This window comes from Gordionus sp. m RMFG-2023, chromosome 5 (assembly GCF_954871325.1).
Source record: "Gordionus sp. m RMFG-2023 chromosome 5, tfGorSpeb1-WG-v2, whole genome shotgun sequence".
Lineage (NCBI taxonomy): Eukaryota > Metazoa > Nematomorpha > Gordioida > Chordodea > Parachordodidae > Gordionus > Gordionus sp. m RMFG-2023.
In genome coordinates this window covers 17,052,999-17,080,702 of record NC_088779.1, presented here as the reverse complement: position 1 = coordinate 17,080,702, position 27,704 = coordinate 17,052,999, and the positions used below count along the sequence as shown (strand labels likewise).

The window sequence follows — 27,704 nt, the reverse complement described above, 5'->3', positions numbered from 1 at the left end:
TTCCCTGAATGCTTTTTAAAAACAGGCTAGATCTAAAAAAAAATTTGTAACCGGGCTACGAAGGGAAGTTGCTTATGAGTCGCACCTTTTTCAACAAGCCTTTATTATTTCGAACATAATTTTCTTCAAAATAAGTTTTTATATTTAGATATAAATTATATTCTATTTATGCTTAAAGTCAAACTAGACAAATTGCTCTTTTTCTTTTATCCTATACCATATTTAAATTTATTTATTTAATAGATGAAAGGGAGAATGTACAAAAAAAGACATTTTCAAAATGGGTAAACTCACACCTGATTAGAGTTGGAGGTAGAGTTCAAGATTTATATATTGATCTTAGGGATGGAAAGCTTTTGATTAAACTTTTAGAAGTTTTATCCGGAGAAAGATTGGTAAATAAATTTTTATGTACATCTCATTTAATAATGTTCTAATTTAAGCCAAGACCTACCAAAGGTAAAATGCGAATTCATTGCCTTGAAAACGTTGATAAAGCATTGACCTTTCTGAAAGAACAATACGTTCATTTAGAAAATATGGGTTCTCACGATATAGTAGATGGAAATCCCCGACTGACTTTAGGTCTTATATGGACCATCATATTACGATTCCAGGTTTATATTTTGCATTCAATGTATTGTTTAAATATTATTGTTTCCTTATTTTATTTTTTTATTTTAAGTTTCATAATCTACTAGTAAAAATGATATTTTCAAAATTTAATAATCTTATTCCTTGATCGAATTATTTTTTAGATGTTTAAAAAACTTCTAAACTTTTGTTTATAAATCTGATATTTCATTCTTTCATCACATTTTATAAATAAAGGGATAATTTTAGAGAATATATTATTAACTGTAGGATATAAAAATATATTTTTAATTAAATTAAATCTGTTTTTGCTTATCGAATTGGGAAATATTTCTGAATTTCTTTCTTACCTAAATATTTGTATCCATAACCTCGACATCAAAAGAATATTAATTAAACGACTGATATCATGATTAGTACCAGAGATTCGCGATATGGAATCAGATTGACTTTTTGATAAAATCTTCGATTCACTTTTATAAAAATAAATTTATAACACATTAAATTATATAATTTTTTTATATATTTTATTGTTGATTTTTAAATTCAGGTCAGTATCAAAAAATATTTTAAATATAAATCAGAATAGCCAAAAATATCGCTATTGGCGTTTACAAAAGTATTTAAGTATCATACCAGAATCGGCAGAAAAAAGGAAATCTCTCATTTCTAATTAGTTTAATGATACATCTTTTGCGAAAATATAAAATCATAGAATTATGGTAACATTAATTTTTGTCCTGACTCAATATTTTCAGCTCTTTTAGATATATTTAATTTTAGATTAATCCTGTTCTTTTTTCTTTTATATTATATATAAATTTTATTCCCATCAATAGGGACTGTAAATTTAAGATGTCAATTAATTGGATCCTTGTTTAAAATCGAAATTAAAAAATATATATAATATTTTTCACCAAATTTTTTTAATCAAATAATTCAAATGAAGCAAAAATCTGACGATATATTATTTTATTCTTTAATAAATTTTTTTATGATTGCCTATGAAGTGCATAAATTTTGAAAGATGGATTAGAAAATGTAATAAAAATAAACCTAACAAAAAAGAATATGAATAAAAAAGGCGCTAAAAATTATTATTTTTTGGTTCATAGCAGGGATATGGACCCTTCGATTAAATAAATTTTACTGGAGATATTTAGGCCCACCTATTGTAGGCCTTTGGTTTTAATAGTTTTTATAAAAATTATTTTGGGGTTTCACTTTTGCTTTTTTGAATTATAGTCGTTATTTTAAAAAGTTATTAACTTCTACTAATTTCTTTTTAAAATACATTTTTGAAGTAGAGTGGGGAGGGGCTGGTGTATAAGGGGGAAATTTTATAATAAAATATTAATGTCTGCACTATAAAATTCGCATTGTTTTTTTTTCTAAAATTGATAAATTAAAATTAGATATTGCTTATAAAATGGAAGTCCAAAAATTATAAAAAATGCGAAGAGAAAAAAATGATTCTACGAAAAATAAATTAAATTTATTTATGGGAAAAGAAAAAAATTTTTTTTAAATATTTTTTGTCCAGCAAAAATACGTGGATCCGAGTTTGGGTTCGATCCCTGGTTAATAAACTATATAAACTCTTTTTCACTTAATTTCATATTTGCTTGCATTAATGTATGTCTATAGATTCAAGACATAACTTTTGAAGAAGCTGAAAGTAAAGAAACAAAATCCGCCAAAGATGCTCTATTATTATGGTGTCAAATGAAAACTGCTGGCTATCCCAATGTTAACGTTAGAAATTTTACTACGAGCTGGAGAGATGGCTTAGCTTTTAATGCTCTTATTCATAAACACAGGTATAAAATTTACCTTTTATATAAAGCTTATTAATTGATTTCATTTGATAAATATCATATTATTTATCAAAAAGGCCTGATTTGATCAAATACGAAGCCCTTCACAAATCTAATGCTGTTGTTAATCTAAATAATGCGTTCAATGTTGCTGATGATAAACTCGGAATTCCCAGGCTATTAGATACCGAAGGTAATATAAGTGTTTTCTTTATATCGATTATTTTACATATGTGATTGATATTTATTTTATTGTAACTTATATATTTATCAGCATCTTTTTATATGATATATAATTTAATTTGCATTTATTTTTAATACAGACGTGAACGTAGAGTTACCTGATGAGAAGTCTATAATTACTTATGTCGTTACATATTACCACTATTTTTCAAAGATGAGAGCTGAAACAGTTCAAGGAAAGAGAATCGCAAAAGTGAAAACATACAAATAAAAATTATTTTTTAAAATATGTTTAACAATAATATATGATTTTAAATTTAAAGGTTGTTGATGCAGCTATGGAACAAGAAAAAATGTTAGATCAATATGAGAAGATGAGTTCTAATTTGTTAGATTGGATTGAAAAAACGGTAGAAAAATTAGGCGAAAGAAATTTTGCCAACTCCCTAATAGGAGTACAGCAACAACTGGCTGCATTTAATTCTTATAGGACGCAAGAAAAGCCGCCAAAGTATGCAAAATATATTTTTGAATACTATTTTTTATTATATTATGATCATATTTTAACATTACTAATTAAATAATAAAGATTTATAGAAAAGGGCAATTTGGAAATAATATTATTCACAATGCAAAGTAAAGCCAGAGCTATGAATCTAAAACCTCGCTTCCCAAGGGAGGGCAAAATGATATCGGATATTAACAAATCCTGGGATCAACTTGAAACTGCCGAACATGAGAGAGAAATGGCTTTAAGGGAAGAGATTTTGAGGTTTAACCTTTATCAAACAACAGATTTTTCGTTTTATTATAAGAATTATAATTTAAAAAAACCCTTATTTCAATTTTTGTAAAGACAAGAAAAATTGGAACAATTAGCTGACAAATTTGACCGTAAAGCTGGAATGAGAGAAACATGGCTAAATGAAAATCAAAGATTGGTTTCTCAAGATAATTTTGGTCATGAATTGGCGTCCTGTGAGGCTGCAATGAAAAAACATGAAGCTATCGAAACAGACATTTTTGCATATAAGGAACGTATTAATGCTCTGGTCAAAACTGCTGCTCAACTAAAAGCTGAGAGTTATCATGATATAAGGAGGATTCAGGAAAGGTCTCATATTTTAGGAATATTATGCTTAATTTTTGATATTCATTATTTGCTTCTTTAATTTGATATCTTGTTTACTTTACTTAAGAAAAGAAAACGTAATACGGTTATGGAAATATTTGCTGGAACTTCTTAAAAACAGGAGAAAACGTTTGGAGAAATGTATAGATATACAAACAATATTCCAGAATATGATTCACAAGCTTGATATAATGGAAGAACTAAAAGTAATTTAGTAAATTTAATACAGATATTATGGCAATTGTCTGATATACACATTTCAAAATTTAAAAATAGTCACAGTTACTGTCGGAAGATTATGGGAAGCATTTGATGGGCGTGGAGGATCTATTACAAAAACATAATTTGAATGAAAATGACATTGATATATTAGGGCAACAATTAAGACAAGAGAACGAAAAGGCCAAAGCATATATTGACGATGATGGGAAAGAATTAGGGGGTGAACTATTTTTATTTTTGGTTGATATATATAAATATCATTATTTTTGATTTTTTGGGTAAACCATGATTTTCCATTTTTTTTAACCACAATATTTTGATACCCTGCTCAGTAAAAGCATACCTCTTTATACTACCCCTTTGATAATATTTTGATAATATTATAAGCAATGCTATTTAAGAATATATAATTCTAATTTTATTTAATATTAAAGAAGGGCAAAATAAAATATACAGATTAGCCAAACAGCGAGAAAAGAACTCTAGGGATATAAACGGAGCTCCGAAAGTAATCAAAAATAAAGATGGGAAATTGATAATAAAGGAAAAAGAAATAATGAGTAGATGGAGAGAATATTTTCAGGAGCTTCTCAACTTTAATCCGCACATACTGCATCTAGACGAACACTCCCCATGTCAAAACCTTGTACAACCTATAACACAACAAGAAATAATCACATGCCTCAAGCATATGAAAAACAACAAAGCTAGGGGTCCAGACGATATTCCAATAGAAAGCCTTAAAGCACTAGGAGATGATGGAATACATCTCCTCACAAATCTATACAATAAAATACTTGGAAATGAAGAGGTTCCCCAAAAATGGAGGCAGAGCTATCTAGTTCCTATCTTCAAAAATAAAGGGGATCCACATAATTGTCAAAATTACAGGGGCATAAAACTAATGTCACACTGTCTAAAACTATACGAAAAAATAATAGAAAAAAGATTAAGAGATATAATCGAAATAGGAGAGACTCAGTTTGGCTTTATGCCTGGAAGATCAACAACCGATGCTATCCACGCAATTAGGCAAATGAGTGAAAAATACAGGGAAAAGAACAAAAAGCTACACATGGTCTTTCTCGATCTAGAAAAGGCCTTTGATAGAATCCCAAGAAAACTTATCTGGTGGGCGCTACGCCACAAAAATGTTCCCAAAAAATATATAAGAATAATACAGGATATGTATATGGGCCATACAACAATGGTCCGTAGCACAACAGGTACTTCAGCAGGCTTCATAATAGCCGAAGGAGTTCATCAAGGGTCGGCTCTCAGCCCACTTCTCTTCATTACAGTAATAGATGTATTAGCACAGTCTATACCTCAAACAATCCCGTGGAATATGATATTTCCAGATGATATTGTGATACTTGCCGAATCCAAGAATGAAATGAAAGAAAGATTAGTGAGTTGGATAAATATCCTAGAAACGCACGGATTAAAAGTAAATAGAGAAAAGATGGAGTATATGGTGATAGGAGGAGATGAAACAGAGAATATTGATATAAATGAATGGCAGATATCGGCAATTGAAAGCTGCAAATATTTGGGCTCCACTATACAAACAAACGGCACAATAGAAAAAGAGATAAAGAGTAAGATTAATCAAGGGTGGCTAAAGTGGAGATCTTTATCTGGAGTGCTATTTGATAAAAGAATCCCACACAAATTAAAGGGAAAAATTTACAGTTCCATAGTACAACCAACTATTCTATATAGTTCGGAAACATGGCCAACCAAAGAATCAGACGAGAGAAGTCTACAAACCATGGAAGAATGCTGAGGATGATTGCTGGGGTAACAAGAAAGGATATGCGCAGTACAAGAATACTAAGTAGTTTAAAGGTAGTGCCCATTAAGACTAAGTTAATGGTAAACAGACTTAGGTGGTATGGGCACACAATGAGAAGGCCTATGAACTACATAGGAAATAAAGTTAAGAGTTTGGAAGTGATGGGAAAACGTAAAAGAGGAAGGCCAAAACTTCAATGGGGCCATATAAAAGAGATTGTATTAATAATATAAAGTGGAGAGAGATGTTGAAGGAGCTTACCACCAGAAAAGGTGAAAGCTAGAGAGAAAAAAAAATTAAATTAAAATATATATTTATTAGCTTATTATAACTCAGATTTTATTTTTCAATTTTAAAATTTTACATAAATATAAAAATATTATTTTAGGAAACCAGAATGATTATTGGTTAGCGCTTTTTTTTGTATTTAGGTATGGATACATGTGGAAAACCTAAAAATTAAAAAATATGATAGATTTCTTTGACATTTAATTTATGAGTAGGTTTAGAATCGAAAAATAACAGCAAACTTTTAAGGAACATATTGCTGGCGTTATTGGTCGACGAAATCTCTTCATTTTGTTTCCAATGCTTATATTTACAAGTAAAACATTATCCTATAAACATAAAGGTTTTATTTTTTTGTTATAATATGTGCAAACTCTTGTAAAAATTTGATGGTATCTGGTTGAAAATCATGTTTTTTATGTTTTTAAAATTTATTTCATTTTTAAATATGCGTAAAATATAATTTTTTTATAAATAAATAAATGACATTTTATCATTTAAAATAAAATATCGTTAAAATTCTCCTAATTGAGATTTATATTCGCATTTTTGTATTTTTCATAAACGTATAGTTTAAAAATTCATATTTCTATATTCAATTTGGCAAGGTAATATTTTTTTACATATATTACCAGGACCGTATTCAGGAATTTTTCGCTGTGGGGGGGGGGCAACGCTTGCTTAAGGGGGCCAATATACTATAATCGTGGAATCAATACAATTTTTAGCATCCACTATATTAGTTCCTACTGACTTATTGACTGAATCATAAGTGGAGACCTCTGAGGTAAGAGTTCTATTAGAAAAGTAAAATAATATTTCAAATAGTCTCAAATTTCTCATAAATAATACCAGATGTTTCTAAATGATCAGTCCACTTCTGGTTTAAAAATCTCTTAAGAATATGGCCTGCATATTTACAGGTACTTTAAAAACAATGCATTAGATAATTTAAAAAAATTAGAAATGATAACAATATTATTATACCAAGGCACTTTTTCATTTTTTTTTGAAGCAGAGTTTGTTCACCTTTCGGCTAGACATGACATTAATTGATATTTAATTCATTAAGTTGCTTTAAAATACAAAAAATAATTCTTTCAGCAGAAAGACATTGTAAATCAATGATTCCTATTATATTTTCTTGGATTTCCTTTTTATAAATAATGTGCAATTTTTCAATCATATTTTAACGCATTTCTTAAGTTGATGATTTAATTCCTTATCTTCTATTAAAGATATTTTATAAACATTTTAAATCTTTAAGAAGATTTATACTATTATGTTTAGTTTGTATTAAAAATGTATTTACATTTTGATTATTATGCTTAATTTTGTTGGCAAAAATTTACAAACAAATTCACACTCTTTATCATGTATGTTGTTTTACTCGCCGATATAAAATACTAGGGCGCCGCCGCTTAATAATATATAGGGGCACAGGTTTAAATATAATTATATCTATTATATAAAAAGTTTATTATACCAATAAATTACTCTTATAATATTTGTAATCTATTTATAATTTTTTTATTCCGATTTTTCTAGAAATCAATAAATAACAAAATTAAATTTATATAATACTAAGTATTAAATTTTACATATCGTTACAAAAAAAATGTAATATATTAATTACAGGTATTATATAATATAACGCTACTCAACCTTATCTCATAAAATCTTAAAAATATAATAAGTAAAAATCAAGAGTTAATGATGGAGGGGGGGGGGGGTGTATAATTTAACACGGCTCATAAATTTAATTAATGAATAATTTAAAAAAGATTGTATAAATTGTAATGATTAAAAACTAAAATTTCAAAAAATTGAGCTGAATTAATGGATAGGATTATTAATTAATTTTTTTTTAAAATAAAGTAGTTAATTTCTTACTTTAATTACTGATGTTTTTGCTATTCAATAAAAATTCAAATTTCGTTATGTTATAAAAACATTTTTTTAAATTGAAGTTTTTGTTCCTTATCTTCTTAAATAACATGTTATCCTTTTAATCTGGGTTTCTGTTCCGTTTCTATAGAATCTTACATTATGGTCCTTGTAACATTATCGTTACTTTCCAAGTCCTTGTGTAAAATAAATTGTTTTATATATGTTTATTCTGAAATATAACCTAAAAATTAAATCATGGATCAACTTTTATAATCCAACTCGCAAATATATTGTCAATTTCCTTATAAATATATATCTGTATATACGTTTTAAAGGGTACCGACCATGCGATCCCAAAATAATAGAGGAAAGAGTTGCGGGTGTGGACGCAGCTTACGATGAGCTTGTAGAATTATCCAACAAACGTAAACGACGTTTAGAAGCCTCAAAAAAATTGTGGGAATTTTATTGGGAGGTCTCTCAAGAAGAGAATTGGATAAGAGAGAAGGAAGCATTGCTCACCAGTCCCGACGTTGGTCATGATCTCACAAGCGTCAATATGCTTATCAATAAGCAAAAGGCTTTGGAAGGAGAATTGGAAAGCCATGAGGTTTATTATTTTTTCCTACTAAAATTATTCCTGAGAGAATAAATAGCTTTAGGATTAAATCCTCAGAAAAGTCGCCAAAAATAATTTTTTGGGATCACGCCCCAATTAAAAACAGCTTTCAATGATGCACCTCTTAATGTAAAAAGTAAAACCAAATTAAAAAATAAGTTTTTTTTTTTAATCGAAAAATAAAAACATGCATAAAAAATATTCCTACGGTTTCGTTAAGATCTTAAAATTTGTTTAAAAAAGATATTAGTAGTTTGTATATATATATACAAAAAATTTACTTCCGTATCTAGTCTTTAATGCAAATAATACTGTAATTTATTTTAAATAATATTTATAACTAAAGACGAAATTCATCTTGTCAAACTATATATAATTTATAAAAAAGATACATTATGTTTTAGAGCCATGCATCGGACGAGTCTGTCCCAGTCCGCCCATCCGAAATCATAGTTGGGCGAACCATGACTAAATATTAAATTGGTTGTTTATCTTATTAGAGGCCAATCTGTCTCAAGTTTTAATCGTAGCTTAACCACTTACTAAACAATTAAATTTTATTAAGATAATTTTTTTAAATTTTATATTTACTTATTTATTTTAAGCTTTCAGTCAAGGCTTTGAAACCAAAAATATTCTCTGGTTTTCTATTTTAAGAAAATAGGCCAAATAAGAATCTATTTATGGACAAATACATCAAACTACGGAGTGGGTTCTGAGCTTTTATAAAATCGGTTCCGATTAGGTTTATGTTATCAAAATTTAATATAGTTTAAGATCCCTGAGCCCATATTTGGGTTCGAAGCCTTGCTTTCAACCATCCCTTTTTCTTAGCATCCAAGAGGTTATTTTTAGAAAATATGAGTCCTTCCAGACGTCATTAATCCTGTCAGACCTTAGTTTGGATTAGGAATCCATAAAATCAAATAATACTTATTGCTGCTTCGCAGCCCTAACGTATCTATTAGATTTTGCCGATGGGTATACACCAAGTCTTGGTAATACTGAGTTTCCCCTAAAAATGATAAAAAGGCGGATCGATTCATTCAACATATATTTGGTTTATTATATTTATATAAGATCACAAAGAATGTTTGTTTTGCATTTTAATTTATGATCATATTAAAAAAGTCAGCATCCGGTTATACAAAATGGAAATCCATCTAACCCGTTTTAAAAAAAAATAATTAAGGATCATGAGTTATTTTTTGTCAAATTTTAGTATATTTGATCTCAATTTTTTAAGAACCGACTCGATCAAATTTTAAAAAATTGAGAATATTAAATTCCTTATGTTCTTTAGCTAAATACGAAATTTCTTAAATAGCAAGGGACGCGCTTAAGAGTTATAAAGATATAAAACAACGTTTTTATTGTGGCCACCTATATATTAACCTGTGTTTTTAAAGTAATTAATTACACCTGAAAAGATATAATTAGTAATCGCATTTTTTTGTAATGTAACTACAATGTATAATATATATTATTTATTAGCTTTATAGGATAATTTCCTACATTCATATTTTTTATTAAATATTAGTCTCATTACATAAAACGCATCTGTATAATGTTTATATTCGGCCACTTCCAAACACGACGTTTTTTCATGCATACGATTTTGCGATTATTTTAACAACAAACTAGCTTGATTTTTTTTAACGATTAAATGGCGTCTGAGACAATTGAAATGAATAAATAATTTTTTTTAACGTTAATATTCAATAAATGAAATGATTTTAGAGGAAATTTTGTATCTGAATTGATAAATTTTGTAGAAGATTATGACGATTTATGGAACCAATCTAATGATAATTATTCTAATAGATTATTAGTAGATGAACTATGGACTTTATGTGCTAAAAAGTAGAACAAGACTTTATATTGAAAATATTGACTATTTTATAATAATAATTTTTAATTAACAGACTTTTTAATTAGATATTATTTATTAGTAAGCTTGGAATATGAATTTTAATAATTTATATCTTTATTTAAATAAAATTATTTTTTATCCTTTATTATTTACCAGGCTTGATTCATCCCCAAATGTCTGTAAATTAAAATGGAAGAATTTGAGGGATTCTTATTTAAAGGAAAAGAGAAAGAGAGAAGAAGTGCATTCAGGGGATGCTGCAAACTAGCACTCCATGGAAATGGTATGATTCACTATCATTTCTTACTACTTCCACCATACCAAGAAAGACACTAAATAATATCACAGATAATATAGAGAATATAAGACCTGTAAAAAGGGCTAGAGTAACAAAAGTCCCGAAAGATATTTTGACAAAATGTTAGAAATTGATAATGACCCAGATAGATTATGGTGCTTGTCTTTGGTTGATAATGTAAAGAAGGTGCCAAATGAAGTTAAGGACGCCATGAAAATTAATGTGCAAACTCTTATTTATAATTATATAAATAATATTATAGTAGAAAATGTTGATGTTTAAATAGTTATGTATTATATACACATACAAAAGTAATTTATTAATTTATATACACATACAAAAGTAATTTATTTATTTAATATATAATGATAAAATGTTAAATTAAACATATATTTAAGAATTAAAATAGTCTTTAAATAATTCTCTAATTTCTATTGAATTAGAACTTGAAGCATTTAAAGATCTACTGATCCCTAAATTTTCAGTAATAGGTAAAATATTAGGTGTATATTCTATTTTATCATAATCAATAATAATATTATGTAAAAGAGTAATTGTAGATATAATTTTATCAGCATTTTCAACTGAACACTCTATAGCTTTAGAAAGTAGGGCAAATTTAACAGTAGCTATGCCAAATGTGCATTCAATGCACATTCTAGCACTACTTAATTTATAATTATAATATTTTTCTTCTGGGCTGTTTTAGTTTCAATTTTGTTAAGTATATAATAGAAAACATTCCTAGATAATCCAAAATAGTGAAAGAATTGCGAATCATTTAAATTGATATAGATCATATACAGATCTCTTTCTTTATACTTACTTTTCGTTTTTTTTATTAAGTCTCATAATAAAATATCTAGTTATAAGATTCATTTTTAAAAAATCAGCTGTAAAATATAAATCGTTGTTGTTTGGAAGTAAAAAATATTGCGAAAAACGTGGCTCGGAAAACGTTTTGAAAAAACGTCGTGTTTGGAAGTGGCCTTCTAGGGAAGCTTATTTTTGAAGAAAAGTGGCACACCTTTAGATTAGACCTGTGCATCGAAGTAACTATCGGCGGCGGCAGTTTTTTATATATTTTCATCTGCTATATCGCCGCGCCGAAATAGCCGCTGCCTAATGAATCGAAGGCGCTACATATTTTGAAAATTATTATAGTGAATTTAATTTATAATTCAGTGTATTACATTTTTTTATAATTTATTTGAGAATTATTAGTTCCAACATTGTTAATATAGTTTAGTTCTATATATTTCTTATTCTCTGAAGATTACTAAGGGATTGCCTTTTCATTCAGGTCAGAGTCACCCATCACACTAATATTCTATCGATTTTATTAAAACAATTTTGTATATAAATTTGGAATGCAAACAAAATATAAAATAGAAATATAAATAAATTAGAAATCAAATTTAGTTAAATTGCTATTTTGTTAAGGTTGGCAGGCATTAAGAGGATCTTTTGGTATAGAGTATATCCAGCGATTAAAAAATCTTTTCGGTTGGTGTATTGGTTGTAGGTATACAGTACTTTCCTAGCTAAATTATCAAGTCTAGAAAGTTCTAATCGCCTTTTTCCCCAAAAGGTTAGTGCATCCTGTTCTCGTATAGTTTGTAAGCCGTAAAATATGGCATTCTTACTATATCTTGTTAGTGTTATTATAGTATTTGATTGGAAGGGAATGTTTACGATCTATTTTTGCTAAAGATGATTGGATGTTAGCTTATTGTCTTCATCTTGAATCTTATACTTTGCATTTCTATCCTCCATTTTGAATATCACTCTTTGCATCTTTATTAAGCTCTATAAGTTATAAAGTTGCAATAATTCAGAATTCGAATTTAAACATGAAACACTTTTAAGAAATGAAATCTCGGATCAAGTCAAAATATTGAAATTATTAATTAAAACATTAAATAAAAAGTTTGTATAAAATAAATTAATTGCAGTTCGGCAATTGGAAACCTGCGGCCAAGCTATTTTTGAATATTTTCTTTTAGACAAATGATATCTGACTGAACTATCAAATTCATCGATTTATATATTTGTTTCTATGTCATGGCTAATAATAAACCTAAATTATTTATTGATCCCTTTTGGGAGGAAAGGAATTATAGACTCTCTAAATGGATTTAATTATTCGAATAGTTTGTAGATTGTTTTCCTATTTTATTTAGCACATTATTCATAGGACTCTTTAATGACACCGAGGATGCCTTCTAACATAATAAATATGCTGTGCTAAAAGATAGGCAGTCTCTTTAATTGATTGCAGGCAATTGCACATTCCAAATCCATAGTTGTTATTTCTTAATTATATTAATGGATGTGTTAAAACGTGTAGGTCCATTAAATTAAATTTTTGCAATTGAAATATAAAATATATGTATGAACGAATGATTAAATGATATGTATCTATTATATACTAATACAATTTATGTCTTAATAATAATTTAATATACATATAATTAAATATCATTTAGAAACTTCACGCGCCACGCCGCCGCCATAATAATTGGTGGCTATCAGGGTGGCGCGTCTCATCTTAATCGACGGTCTTTCCGGCGTGGAGAGAATTGTGTGGCGCGCAGGTCTTCCTAAACTCAGATTTTTATGAAAAAAAAATATTTATAATTTTTGGTGCAAATATATAATAAATTTTTTTTCAATGCAAATAATTATTTGGTGTATTTTTTTCAGTGCAATTAGTTCTTTGATTAAACCATATTTTCATTAAATTCCTTTGATTAAAATTTGTAAAAATTTTGGCTTTTAACAACTATCTTAACCCATATCTCTCTATCCTTTAATCGTATCTCTTTACTTTAGCGTTCATATAACTCTTACCCTCAGTTACCTGTCAGGCCTTATCCTGCCTAGTTTCAGTAAAATTAATCACAATTAATTAATTTCAACTCTATCTCAAATCAGGCCTTAATTTCCATCAAGAAGACAGGTTTCTGGGGCTTATTTTCGGAGATTTGGTGGTTTTTCCTCCCTATGATATTTTTCTGGTGATGTTTAATTTTTATTATTTATTAACATCCTCAACCTAGGCTCAATTGCGTCGTGTAGTGGAGTTAGGTTCGGCACTTGTACGATCAAACTCAGTCTCTGACCCTGTGTACTTGGATTCTACACCAATAAGCGCTCGATGCCATGATCTTGAGATTCTGTGGAATTGCGTAACAAAAGATGCGTGTGCGCGCCGTCGTGCCCGTCTTGCAAGGGCCTCGGACTTTTACTCATGGTTTGCGGAAGCAGACGATTGTGATGCTTATCAACTCGAAACTCTCCGCGTTTTATCTGCCTCGACCACTGGCACGGAAGACGAGAGTGGCGTACAAGCCCAGCTTAAGAAACATGCATCCGTCGCCGAAGGTCTCAAGCAATTTGCTTCTACTGTCGAGGCCTTGAGGGAACAGGCTTTGGCTCTCGATCTTCAGGTTTCGTCATAATTTGATTTATTTATGAATATATATCTTAGACCATAATTTTATACATCTTTTATTATATATTATTAAGGATCGAGATGCCCCAGAAGTTTTAGAAAGAATTAAAAGTATTGAATGGCGTTATCAAGAATTATTGGAGTTGTCTAAGTTACGCAAGCAAAGACTTTTAGATGCTTTATCGCTTTACAAGTTGTATAATGAAGTTGATGGAGTTCAGGCTTGGATAGAAGAAAAAGTTTGTAATTTTAAATCTTTATGTAAATTTTACGAATTATATAAACATATTATATATATAACACAAATTTATCTACTCTTGAATATTAGAGGTGCTAAATACTTTCAGAGGCGTCACTGCTTTTATAGGTGCTTGAAAATTAAATTTTTTAAATTATGATAGAGGGGGCTTATTAAATGATTTTAAAAAAGATTGAAGTGACATTTTTTGTTTTGTTACTATAAGTGCTAATAAAGGTTTTTACAACTAAAATTTTTAAAATAATCTGGGGATGTTCAAAAAATTAAAACTTTTGATTTGAAGCCAATGATTAATGATTTTAAATTTTTAAGGTCAGAAGATAATTAATTATCACACAATGCAAATTATTAACATAAAAATATCATGACATAATGCAAAATAATATGATAGATTAAATCTCTTTTAAAATGCATAACAAAATGAAAAGGAAAAAATGTTATATTCAGTGGTACCGACAAAAGATGATATTGAAGCTTTGGAAGTTATGAAACATCGATTTGATAGCTTTGAACAAGAAATGAACAATTCCGCTTCTCGCGTTGCATGTGTCAATCAATTAGCGCGACAACTCTTGCAGGTTGACCATCCAAATTCGGATGAAATATTGGCTAAACAAACTGAACTAAATAAGAAGTATTTAATCTTCTACTCTTTTATATTTGCATGTAAATAACCTGAATCTAAACAATCTTAAAACTTATAGATGGAGTAAATTGCGGGACGTTGTGGATAAGAAAAAGTCAGATCTTGACAATGCATATGGTGTGCAAACATTTCATCTAGAATGCCAAGAAACAATTGTAAATATTTATTGAATTATGAATATTTTAAAGCTGCAAATAACTTTAATTTTTTTAAATTATGATATATGATAAAATTAATGATCAATGGAATGCTTATTATTAAAGACCTATAGAAATCAAAATTTTAAGCCCAAATTTTAAAAATTTTTATTTTCAACAACTAGTTCGAAATTAAAAAATTTGGCCAGTTCCCGATGTCTATTTTTTAACTCAGCCTGGAATTCTTATTTTGAATAATTTTGCAAATTGTTTCATAGGTAAATAAGAAATATGACCATTAAATGAAGATCAAACACTCCTTAAACATTATTTTCGAACTGATTAATTGATATAATTTTATAAATAAAATCAAATCTGCTTGTTAGATTTTTTATTATTTAAAATATATATTAATCCTGGTCTGGCCTAAATTTTTAAAATCATACTATTTTTCAGCCCATTCTAAGCCTGATCTGCAGGTCTCTGATTAGAATAGATAAAATATTTTAAAAAATTATATTTTTATATAAACATTCATTTGTAATTTAAATTTTACCAATTATTTTTATACATTTCCTTAAGTCCTGGATATTGGATAAGACTAAGGCTTTAGAGGAAACAGAAGAGTTTGGTAACGATTTAGGCAGTGTTATGAAGTTACAACGTCGATTGAGTTTGATGGAAAGAGATCTCAATGCCATTAAAGCTAAGGTAATTTGTTCTACCTAAATATATTTCAGTGCACATCTTTTTTTGCTACTATGAAAATAGTAGTTAAATATCTTAAATCTGGTTGGGGGGGCCTTATTTTTGTAAACAAATATCCTCAATTTTTTTAAAATTACCTCTAGTGATATTTATTGAACATTTAAAAATTCAAAATAAATTATATGAAAAAATAAAAAAGAATAAAGGACATTTAATAGATCTTACTATTATTTATAAAATGGAATTTAATATTTTTGAGCTAATTTTTTAATTTTTTTCGTATTAAGAGTCAAATCTATTTATATTTTCCGATGTTAGAATATATCTTTCTCATTTATTACATGACAATAGTTTGAAATAAGTGGTTTTTCATTTACCTATTAATTTTGATGGAAATTTTTATTATGCATATTTTAGCTCGCAATCTCTTCTTAGATAACGAGGGTTAAAGGTAGTGAGTTATCTGTCGGCTGACCAATACAATGCTATATTGTATTGGGTTAAACATATTTTTTCTATAATGCATTCTTATTTGTTTTAATTATTATCCATACAGAAGAATTAAAATGATTATTTTTTATTAATATTATATCTTTTGATTTTTTTTCTATTATTAATTATAATTATATATGGCTTTATTATTCAATAATCATTCATAATAATATCTAAAAAAATAGGAAATGCTTTATAAAAAATATACTAATATAATGCTTAAAAAAGTGAATAAGGCAATAATATATTAAAGGAATATAATTAAAAATGGGAATTATAAAAATTTTAAACATCTTGGTTTTGAACCCTATAAAATGTTTTGGATAATAGAGTATTATAAAATCTTTGAGAATAGTTCGAAGTTAATGACCACAATTTCTTTACTCCACTAAAGATAAAACGATAAAATTCTTAAACGTGGTTTTTATCGAACAATAATATTTTGATTGTCTATGTTTTAAATAATAGATGGACTCCCTCGAAAACGAGGCACAGGACATGGAGCAACAGCAAGCTAAACAAGTTCAACAACCTCCTGCGGCGGAATCCACAGCTCGATCTACAGCTCTTAAAAAAGACTTATCAGCCATGCGCGTCACGTGGGACCGTCTGGCCGAGTTGGTTAGGGCACGGGACGCCAAATTAGCTGAACACGGAGATCTGCAGAGGTTCTACTTAAATTTTTTTTATTTTTAGTGTAAGATCAATAGTTCACATTTCAGATTACCTGCAAATAACTATTAAAAAATGGTGTATTGCTTTCCATTTTAATAAAATTTATTAACAAACTATACAATTATTTTGAATTATTTTTAATCATTTCCCTATTAAAAGGTTCCTGGCCGATGTTGATCACTTTCAATCTTGGCTTGGTTCAACTCAACGGGCCGTAGCTTCGGGAGACGCTCCTAATTCACTGGCTCAAGCTGAAAATCTCTTAGCCAAACACAGGGCCATTCGTGATGATATTGATTCCCGGGCCGCCGACCGTGATAACATGGTTCGCATGGGAAAAAGGGTCACAGAAGGTATATCTACACACTTTCTTTTAATTTTTTATTCATAACCACAAGTGCAACTAGTCCATTTTTGGCAAAATTGGAACTGATATTTTTCTTCAAATTATATGGACATGAGTTGACTAGTTTTGTTTAATAATGGTTGAAAATTTTTTGGTAACAACATACAAGTTGCATGATGATATTATAAACATGATATTTTTATATTACTTATTTATTTTAAAAATTTCAAGAATGTTAGTACACAAAAAATCCTTAAAAATTTTTCGTTTTATTAGTGAATATTGAATGATAATATTACATAGAGATATAAAATAATTATTTGTTTTTATTAGGTCAAACTGATCCTCAATATATGTTTTTGAGGGAACGACTAAACGCCTTGGATTCTGGGTGGAATGAACTATTAGATATGTGGGACAATAGACAACGATTTCTCTCTGACAATCTAAATTATCAAATCTATACTCGAGATGCTAAACAAGTGGAACAGCTTTTAAATCAAGAAGATCGATTTTTGACAACGTTGGAGGAAGCCCCAGTCACATCACTCGACCAGATTGAATCTTTAATTAAAGAAATTGATATGTATAAACCTAACATGGATGTCGGTGCCGAAAAAATGGCAACGTTATTTTCATTTGCCGAAAAACTGACTGCCACAGAGTTAGCTTTTTAAAATTTTATTAATAAATCAATTAAAGATTTATAAAATTAATTTTGCATTTCAAATATAATTAACATATTTATTTAAAATACAGTTTATATATACATTATATTTAAAATATTAGTCAAGATTTACAAATTGGGTCAGCTGTAGATGTTGTGTTGCCGAAAGCAGAAGTCTTGAATAAAAGACTTGAGTCTAATAGAAATAGGTTGTCACAAAAATTATCAGAATTAAAGGACCTGAAAGAACTGCATATACTACTTAAACAAATGTCCGACCTTGGTGAATGGGTTAGTGATAAAGTTAGAGTAGCGCGCGATGATACTTATAGGTATTTATTGATATTATAAGTATAATTATTATATATTATATGTGTATTGCAATAAGATAAAACAATATTTTTATATAAATATAAAGGGACTCGAAAACGGCACATAGTAAGTGGACTCGCCATCAAGTGTTTGCTGCAGAAGTTCGAGCCAATAGAGATAGGTTGGATGATGTAAAAAAAGCATGTGAAAATTTTACTAAAATTTATCCTGGTTATAAAAACATAGTCGATGATTCTTTCGATGGATTACAAAAGGATTGGAATGAGCTTGAAAGAGCTACTAAGAGAAAGGGGAGCAAAATATTTGAAACCAACAAAAAGGTTATTATATAAGATTGTTTTAAAGCAAAGTCTTTTCAAAACAAGAATCTTCTTATTCTGAAATCATATTTAACTATAAAAATTTGAATATAATCACGAATTTATTTATTCAAGTGTAATATAATTATCAATTATTTTAACCAACCAAGGTTATTTATGAACAAACTTGCCAGGATATCGATCAGTGGACTCAGGAGCTAGAAGATAGAGTCATACCGAGTCAAGATTTTGGCCGCGACCTGACTTCCGTGAACATATTGCTTCGCCAACAGGATGAAATCGAGAAACAAATGGATCAGAAAAAGTATCAAATTCAAGAACTCCAATTAGCGCGATCATCTGATAGAGATGATTACCCTCCTATCAGGGAATCTATAGCCATTGAAGAAGATGAAAGTATACTCGAGACCGTTTCTCCCATTTCCGCAGTACCTATTCCTCAATTAGCTTATAGCGTCGTCGACTCAGGCAGGACTGATATATCGGAAGGTTTGTCAGAATTTTAATTGTTTGTTACATCATATTTATTTATTTTAGCCTTTAGAATAAATAGATTATTTATGTAACATTAAATATAATATTGTATAGAAAAATATGAAGAAAGATGTGATTTAGTGTTGCTAAAGTAACTAGTTACTTGTAATCAGTTACTGTTGCAACTATTAACTGTATTTTTTGGAATGTAACTGCCATAAGTAACTAGTTATTTTTTAAAATATTTATTCTATATATCTTAATAAATATATTCAATAATTAATTTAACTATTAATATTTTATTTTAAATTAAAGGATTAAATGTCTGATTTGGTATGTGTGCCTTTTTTATATTTTATGTGAATAATTGGTTATAATTAATCAGTTTGATACAGAATATAATATGAATTTTAGTGGGCTCCTAATTTGATGAATGACAATCAAATGATTTAGAATAACGAAATAGAAATTGCACCACCCCCTTCTAAAAGTATTACCATAACAATGGACTTAAATGTAAAATAACTTAGCCAAGCCTAGAAAAATATTTTGATTTTATTAAGTAAATAATAGCTTGTATATTTGTGTATCAGTGCATTGGATAGATATGATTAATTTTTAAAAACGCTCAACTATTTTAATCTGTCAAAGACTTCAGAGCAGGTTTACATATATTCTACTCAACAAAGGCTTAACTGCTATTATTAAGGAGCATAGTATCTCAAAATGTATAATAACAGATCACACAGCAAACATTTTGGTATGCTAACCTATTTACTTTATATATCTTCGTATTCTTTAATTATATATATTGAATATATCTAAATAGAAGGTATAATGTCTTCTTCTGGATTAACTGATTATGATTTAAATAACTTCTATTACCTTCTCAGGTACCGAATATGTATTTGTCATACAGTAAACTTAATGGCAATAAGATCCTTTTAGAGAATGTTGATTATAGAAAGTAGGGGAGACTGGGGTTAGTCAAATCGATTTTATAAAATTAGCTATAGCTCCTGGTATTTTTTAAATGATATAAAAAATATATATGATTAGATACCTAAAACTATATTCTATAAAACTGCCTTTTAAAAAAATTTAACATTTAATCATTTTTTTTAATTTTGTTTTTTGTAAAAGTGAAAATTTTGTCCAACAAGCTCCAATAGCGGGGTGAGGAAAACCACTTAAGATGCTTCCTCAACCGTTGGTTTTTTTAGGCTATAATAAATTGAAATCCATTTTTATTTATTAATAATGATACGTATAGAATAATTTTATTGTTGTAATGTTCAAAATAATAATTATAAATTGAAGCTAATTATATATAAAAATTGAAGTTTAATTTTGGTTAATTTAATAAACTTTTGGATATAAAAAATTAGTATCTTAAGGAGAGATTGTGACTTTTTAGCATTCATAAATACCAATCATAAACAGTCATGAAATTGCCTTAAAAATTTTTTCATTATTAACTGCCATAATTGACGTGTATGGTTTAGAAAGCCCCGCTAGCTCTAAATTGACAAATCATGATTGATGATATCTAGATATAATAAATACTCATAAAACTTACCCAAGTAGAAGAGTCTTTAAACTTTGCTATAAAATTTAATTTACATATAAATGATTAAATATTTTAATAAAAATTAAAATTCTATCATGTAAAAATTTCATCTAAAATTAATTATTTCAAAAGATTTTTTGTCTATAGATGTAAACTAGAAAAAACTATATTAGGATAAAAGAGCCATCATTTGAAATAATTAAAAAGATATTAAATTCTTAACTACCATATCCCCTTACAACAAGATGAGATATAAACCTTACATAATATTACCATTTTTTAGATAAAATGCCAGAATTTGATTTATTATGTGATGAATTAAAATTGGATAGATTCCAACACATGGACCTGTTTTTTTAAAAAATATTGTATAAATTTAAAGTTTTATAAAAAATTTACAATTTAAAAATTAAAATATTCAACAAGTTTATAAAGGTGAAAAATACATTTATCAGGGTTATGATGCGACCATCAATAACACAGATACTTATATTCCTGGAAGATATGCTAGTATTAAAACACTGACCTTTAAAATTTTATATGTTTGTTAGTATTATATAAAAAAAAACTTAAATTATTTATAAATTGATAATATAATGTTTATATAAGTTCCATGATCTTTATGATGTTAACATTATTGTTGATTCTCCATCTATATAAAACTGACTGGCCATGGATAAGTCTATAAAGAAATAGAGCAAAAAATGAAAATGCTAAAGATAATGAAAACATTAATTCTAGGCAATTGAATCAAGGCCAAAATAAACATTATTTGATCATATCCATTTTTTTTAACCTAAAATGACATATTTTTTTTGTTTATAATGGTCTGAAAATTTTAAACAATCCAAGAATAACATACAAATTTAATATTACTTTTTGATATAGATTTGTTTTGTCTTGATATTAAGTGCTTCCATAGAACGTTTGTTTACTTTATGGGAGCTTATTTTTCCGGAGAATATAGCCTGTCATTTAGACGGAAATCTTAAAAATAGTTTATTATTAATGCAAATAAAAATTAAAAGCCCGAATTTTTATAAAAAATAATCAGTGCAATTAAATATATTCTATCGCGGTATTTCTCTTCAGTTGATTTATTTTTTTATACAAATAAATTGTATATATTCAAAATTAAAAAATGATGCACTATTTAAATGATTTAAAATAACTTATATTATAACTACTTAATTTTATAATATAATTAAACTATTGACTAATTTAATTAGTAACTTAACTTATTACCTTTTTGAATGTACTTGTTTATGTTTAGCTCTGTGATTGTATAAATAAAAAAAATAATGTAGACTAATGATTTTATTATCCAGGATCATTTGCTTAAGCAAAAGTTTTCCCTTCATTATATGTCTTTTATTAAATTTAAAAATTGTAACTAATACTTGACTTTTGTTAATTAAAATTATTTTTCTATTTTATTATGTAAAATTTAGTTTGTCATATTTTATTTTATTCATTCGATTATAAAGGTCACGCCACTTCCTCAGTTTCGACCCCCGTGGTGGTTCAAGAATCCATGCGACGTAAATTTAAAACATTAGAAGGACCTCTCTTAGAGAGGAAAATGCGATTGCAGAAGCAAAAAGACATATTTCAATTCCAACGTGATGTAGAGGATGAAAAACTATGGCTAGACGAAAAATTTCCTCAGGCCTCCAGTGACAATTACGGCAATAGCCTCGTGTCTGTCCAAGGGTTGCAAAAGAAAAACCAGGTTACTTTAAAAGAATGTTTTAGCTTTACTAAATAATATCCTTTCATTACTCTAAACGCCTTTATATATAATAACACAATTTTTGGAAACCAATTTTAAAATGAATACAACTTTGCATTTCACTTGTAAATTTTACCCAAATCCAAGTTTAAAGCTTTAGCTCGCCTAAATCCGGAGTTATCTTTCAAAATCCAGGGTAACCCTTCGATCTTGTCTAGGAACCTCTTAATTTATTTTATTTAGACCATTATCTATTTAATTTAATTTTTTCACCCATTTTATAAAAGTGTGGACTTGGTAAGAAATAAATTAGTTCAATTTTTATTTCTTTTAATAAATTGAAGAAACAAGACTTTATTTAATATTAAAAATAAATTTAAATTTAAATATACAAAACTAAAAAATCACAATTAATCATAAGTATATATATATGGTGAATCCATGCCAAATCAACATGAGCTTCAACCCGACCCCCTCAGATTTTTCTAAAATTTTTACTAGAGTTTGTATATATTATAACTAAGAGGATTTTTTATGCAACCCCAAACAGCGCTTGAGATACGGGCCTCTAAAGACCAAAAAAATGGAGAATTTTGGATAAAATGCTCTCCCTTTAATTTTGGATATAATTGAGCTAGAAGCGTCATTTTATTTCTTTATATAGTCTAATGATAGGCCTTTAAAGTTATGTAGTGTTATATTGTTTAAAAAAATCGAAAATCATAGAATCAAATTGTTATTTTTTTACCTCAAATTTTATAAAAGATATACGGACTAATTAATAAATGTGCCGTAAAAATTTGCAATAAATATTTGAGGGAGCATTAATTGTAATCTATTTATAAAATATTTTATGAAGGCGGGGGGGGGGGTGGTTGGCTCTTGTTAATTTCTGTAATATATTTACTTCGTTCTTAAAATTCAACAATTTTGATAAACATATACGCTGTGAAGGACTAAGAAACGAACTTCCTTTATGATTGAACAGAATAAATTATTAACGATAAAGTTAGCATTAATTAAGAAATAGGTTTTGAAAATTTCAGAGGATATTTTAATTATCGATGAGTGTGAAATAATTTAGCAATTGAAAAATAAATTTAAAGCAACATTCTCGAAATGAAAAAATTCAGATATTTATGATTTTACCAAATTCTGAGCAGGGATGTGAACCCTTCGACAAAAAAAAAGGGTCCGTGTTCGGGTCCGGTAATAAATTTAAAAAGGACCCGGGTCCAGGGTTCGGGTCCGGGTTCAGAGGAAACATAAAAATAAAGACTCAAAATAAGACTTTTTTTCATTCATTTTTTATTATACTTTAATATATATACACATTTAAAATTCGAAATGAGAATTTATATTTTAAATATTTTATTCAATCGCACAATCATGATATCTTCTAAAATATCATCCTTCAGATTTCCACGTAAATTAGTCAACGATGAAAATCCACTTTCTACGCTTACCTAAAATAGATAGTCATTTTTATAATACATAAATTATTGTACTTATGTCGCCGGTACAGCCATGACGATTCTAGAAGTATATTTGAAGAATTTTCCTCCCAGAATTTTAAAATGTTTGCATCTCTATTTATTCTCATAACTTCCGAGAACTTTTCTATTAAAGATACAATAGATATTTTTTGCTCCTTTCTATCAGATGATAATTTAATATTTTTTTTTATTTATCTAATATTAAAATTTCCAGATCATCAATATCGTTATCATTATCAATGTTATCGCTACAACCAGTAGATATTGTTGTAACCACCAATGTATTGTAAATAATAGAGTTTTGGGTATGCCATCAAGATGGTCTATAGCCATTTGTTTTTGCTCACTACTTAATAAAACCTGATATCGCGGGTCTAAATATATCGAAGCATATACAACACTATTTTGTAAATATTGTTGCTCCTTATTTTCGTATTTTCTAATACTTCATTTGAAAAAGAACTTGTTAATCTCCCTAACTCTAATCGACATCTTAACCATATGCCATAAAAATCCGATAAACATAATTGTTCTGCTTGCACTCGTAATGTTTTTATTTTAAAAGGAACCAGCACACTAATAAGCTCTTTTACTTGATTCCAATCATCTTCTGACAAAATGATTTCACATGCTTCTGTGATAAAATCATTACAGAAATCTTTCAAACTTAATAATCGCTCTAGCATCATACATATAGAGGACCAACGTGTTGTGCAATCTAAAATTGCCATTTACATTTTCATGGTTTTTAATATTCTAACAATTGTGGGAATTCTTAAATATTTTACAACATCCCTTGCTTTATCAATTATAGTTTTAAAGTGACTATTTTTTAGGGAGATTCCACGAAAAAAATTAATAAAATTATAAAAATTTTACATTATTTTTTAAAAATTAATAAAATTATAAAAATTTTATATTATTTAATTAATAAAATTATAAAAATTTTATATTATTTTTATAAAAATTATAAAAATTTTATATTATTTTTTTAAAAATTAATAAAATTATAAAAATTTTATATTATTTTTTAAAAATTATATTTTTACATTAATTTTTAAAAAAATAAATTTTAAGTTAAAAATTTTTAACACCCTGAACCCTTGGACCCTCCACTTTTTAAAAGGGTCCGGGTCCGGTTCAGCCAAAATACTAGGGTCCAGGAGGGTTCCGGGTCCGGGTTCACATCCCTGATTCTGAGACCCTAAATACAAGAAGAGTTTTCTACGACTGAATTCACGGCAATGATGGCCAAAAAATTTATTTAATTCTGAGTTCAATGATATAATAATATTTAAAATCATGCTAGATGTTAGTCTTTTCTCACTTCTTATTCCAATAATATCAATAATTTTATTATTTCAAATTTTGTCAGAATTTAATTTTTTAAATTATATTCACATAAAATCACAACCAGATTAAATATAATTAAAAACTTTATTTAAAATAGTTAATATAGTAAATTTAAATTAAAACCACTTATTATCAAAAAAGGAAAATATAATATTTTTATATTTATCAGAATTTAATCTAAATTCATATTTTTACCTTTATGTCTTTTTAGATTTGAGCTGCTGGATAATAAGAATATAAATTAACATGCCTTGATTGATTCAATTTTAATTAGATTAGCAATCTTGAATATATAAACAACAATATAATAAATAAAATAAAAATGAAGAACTGGGGGTTGAGATGAAATAAAAACGGCTTATATTATTTATAAAATTTTAAAAAAATATATAATATAAAAAATATTTTTTCCATATTTTTTTTAAAAATTTTTTAGAGTAACTTTTGCGTTACCGTTACTCTACTCGTGAGATTTTGAAACAAGTAACGAATAACTATTTTGTCTTAAAAAAATAGAGACGCTACTCTACAGCACTAATTATTTGTGATTTTTCAATCAAATCTTTTTTTATTAAATTAAATTCTTTATCAAGAGTGCAAGGCTATAACTCGGGATCTAGGTAAGCTAGAAAATCTTGATTTGTATAAAATTTACAGCCTATTTAACTAAAAACAAAGTTTTACATTATTTTTCAATTGTGTCCAGAATAAATAAAAAAGTACATAACAAGAGAATTGATAACTTTAAGTTATTTTAATACTGAGCATATCTTTAAAATGAGTTAACTCTAGCTTACGCCTGAACCTAGATTAGGCGATGAATCAATAATTTTTTTAATAACTAATAAATCTTATAGTCGAACGCTAGCCCAGATTAGGAATAGGCCTTAAAAATTGAAAACATGCAAATTTTAAAAATATATCCATTTTTGGTATAGCCACATAACTACAGAAAGAATTACCAACCCCCCTCAAAAAATTTATTTTCTAACCCAAAATTTTGCCTTTAAAATTAGTTTTTATATCTTATAAAAAATATCCCCCCACCCCGGCTACGGGCATTTTTACATTTCCTGGTCCCTCTGTAATTTAAATAAATTTATATATGGTTATTTTTCCAACCATTTAATTTAAAATTTTTGGAATTAAATTGAAGACATTGAGATCAGAGGTAAACGGACATGAGCCTAGAATAATGTCATTATGCGAAAGGGGACGAGAACTTAAAAATGCCATACCCGAAAAGGCGGAAGAATTTCAGGAATTGGTAAATGAGTTGATGGATAAATTAAACGAGCTAAAGGATAATATTAATAACAGGGATAAAAAGCTCAGTGTTTCTTTACAAGCACAACAGGTAATAAGATTTAAATATCATTACATTATTATTGCCTTGTTGTAATAAAAATTAAGTTTTAAGTTTATCATAATTCATAACTACTATAAGAGTTTTTAGTTCTTGATAACAATTTAAAATGATTAAAGTAAATAGCTAATATGAATAACACCTCATAAAAATTTTCATTATAAGGATTCAATTCATTATAAATTTTCATCATAACGATTCAATTCATTATAAATCAATATTATAACGCCATAATACTTCGATAAATTTGAAAGAAAAATATTAGACCATATCCAACCATTATTATAATGTATTTAATATTTTATTAGTATTACTATGATGTATCAGAAGCCGAAGCATGGATGAGTGAACAGGAGCTTTATATGATAACTGGTGAAAGAGGCAAGGATAACTCATCAGTCGCTAATCTTCTTAAAAAACATTCAAATACAGAACATTTGATCGATAATTATGCTGACACTATACGTGATTTAGGAGACAGAGCAGAAAAATTTATTCAACAAAATCACCCTCAGAGGTTAAATAAATATATTCATCATTTTTATATGAAAATTATTATATTTTTAAGAATCTTACAGTCAATATTCAAAACCCTATAATTAATTGTATCATATTATGCAAATTTAATTTGATATTTGAAATTATGCAGCGATCAGATAGCCATCAAGCAGCATCAGATGGAGAAATTATATGCTGGCCTGAAGGAAATGGCCTGGGAGCGGAGAGCTGATTTAAACAAAAGTACCTCGCTTCACGAACTCTCTCGTGACATCGAAGATGTTGAACAATGGATCATCGATAGGGAAATGGTGGCCTCTTCTCATGAGCTTGGACAGGATTATGAACAGATCACAGTTATTATGCATAATCTCATTCATAAATTCAAAGCTGGTAAGCATTGGTTTAGGCTGGAGCCCTAATGCATAGGCTCAATTAATGTTAGGGAGGTGGGATCAATA

The 27,704-nt window shown here is 27.8% G+C and overlaps 1 protein-coding gene across 2 annotated transcripts in view; it reads left to right on the top strand.

Annotated features, from left to right (window-relative positions):
• LOC135929352 (spectrin beta chain-like) overlaps positions 1–27,704 on the top strand; it is a 56,257-nt gene that overhangs the window by 16,678 nt on the left and 11,875 nt on the right. For both annotated transcript variants that reach the window (XM_065465889.1, XM_065465890.1), the window contains exons 2-27: positions 244–395; positions 444–617; positions 2,242–2,414; positions 2,489–2,604; positions 2,735–2,847; positions 2,918–3,105; positions 3,184–3,366; positions 3,451–3,708; positions 3,794–3,932; positions 4,003–4,168; positions 8,260–8,534; positions 13,777–14,166; positions 14,246–14,410; positions 14,859–15,064; positions 15,135–15,231; positions 15,796–15,924; positions 16,882–17,081; positions 17,248–17,441; positions 17,768–18,098; positions 18,224–18,433; positions 18,520–18,754; positions 18,904–19,243; positions 22,286–22,530; positions 26,536–26,736; positions 27,054–27,262; positions 27,395–27,599. In XM_065465889.1, the coding sequence (XP_065321961.1) occupies positions 244–395; positions 444–617; positions 2,242–2,414; positions 2,489–2,604; positions 2,735–2,847; positions 2,918–3,105; positions 3,184–3,366; positions 3,451–3,708; positions 3,794–3,932; positions 4,003–4,168; positions 8,260–8,534; positions 13,777–14,166; positions 14,246–14,410; positions 14,859–15,064; positions 15,135–15,231; positions 15,796–15,924; positions 16,882–17,081; positions 17,248–17,441; positions 17,768–18,098; positions 18,224–18,433; positions 18,520–18,754; positions 18,904–19,243; positions 22,286–22,530; positions 26,536–26,736; positions 27,054–27,262; positions 27,395–27,599 (5,294 nt within the window). The remainder of the gene's footprint in view (positions 1–243; positions 396–443; positions 618–2,241; positions 2,415–2,488; positions 2,605–2,734; positions 2,848–2,917; positions 3,106–3,183; positions 3,367–3,450; positions 3,709–3,793; positions 3,933–4,002; positions 4,169–8,259; positions 8,535–13,776; positions 14,167–14,245; positions 14,411–14,858; positions 15,065–15,134; positions 15,232–15,795; positions 15,925–16,881; positions 17,082–17,247; positions 17,442–17,767; positions 18,099–18,223; positions 18,434–18,519; positions 18,755–18,903; positions 19,244–22,285; positions 22,531–26,535; positions 26,737–27,053; positions 27,263–27,394; positions 27,600–27,704) is intronic.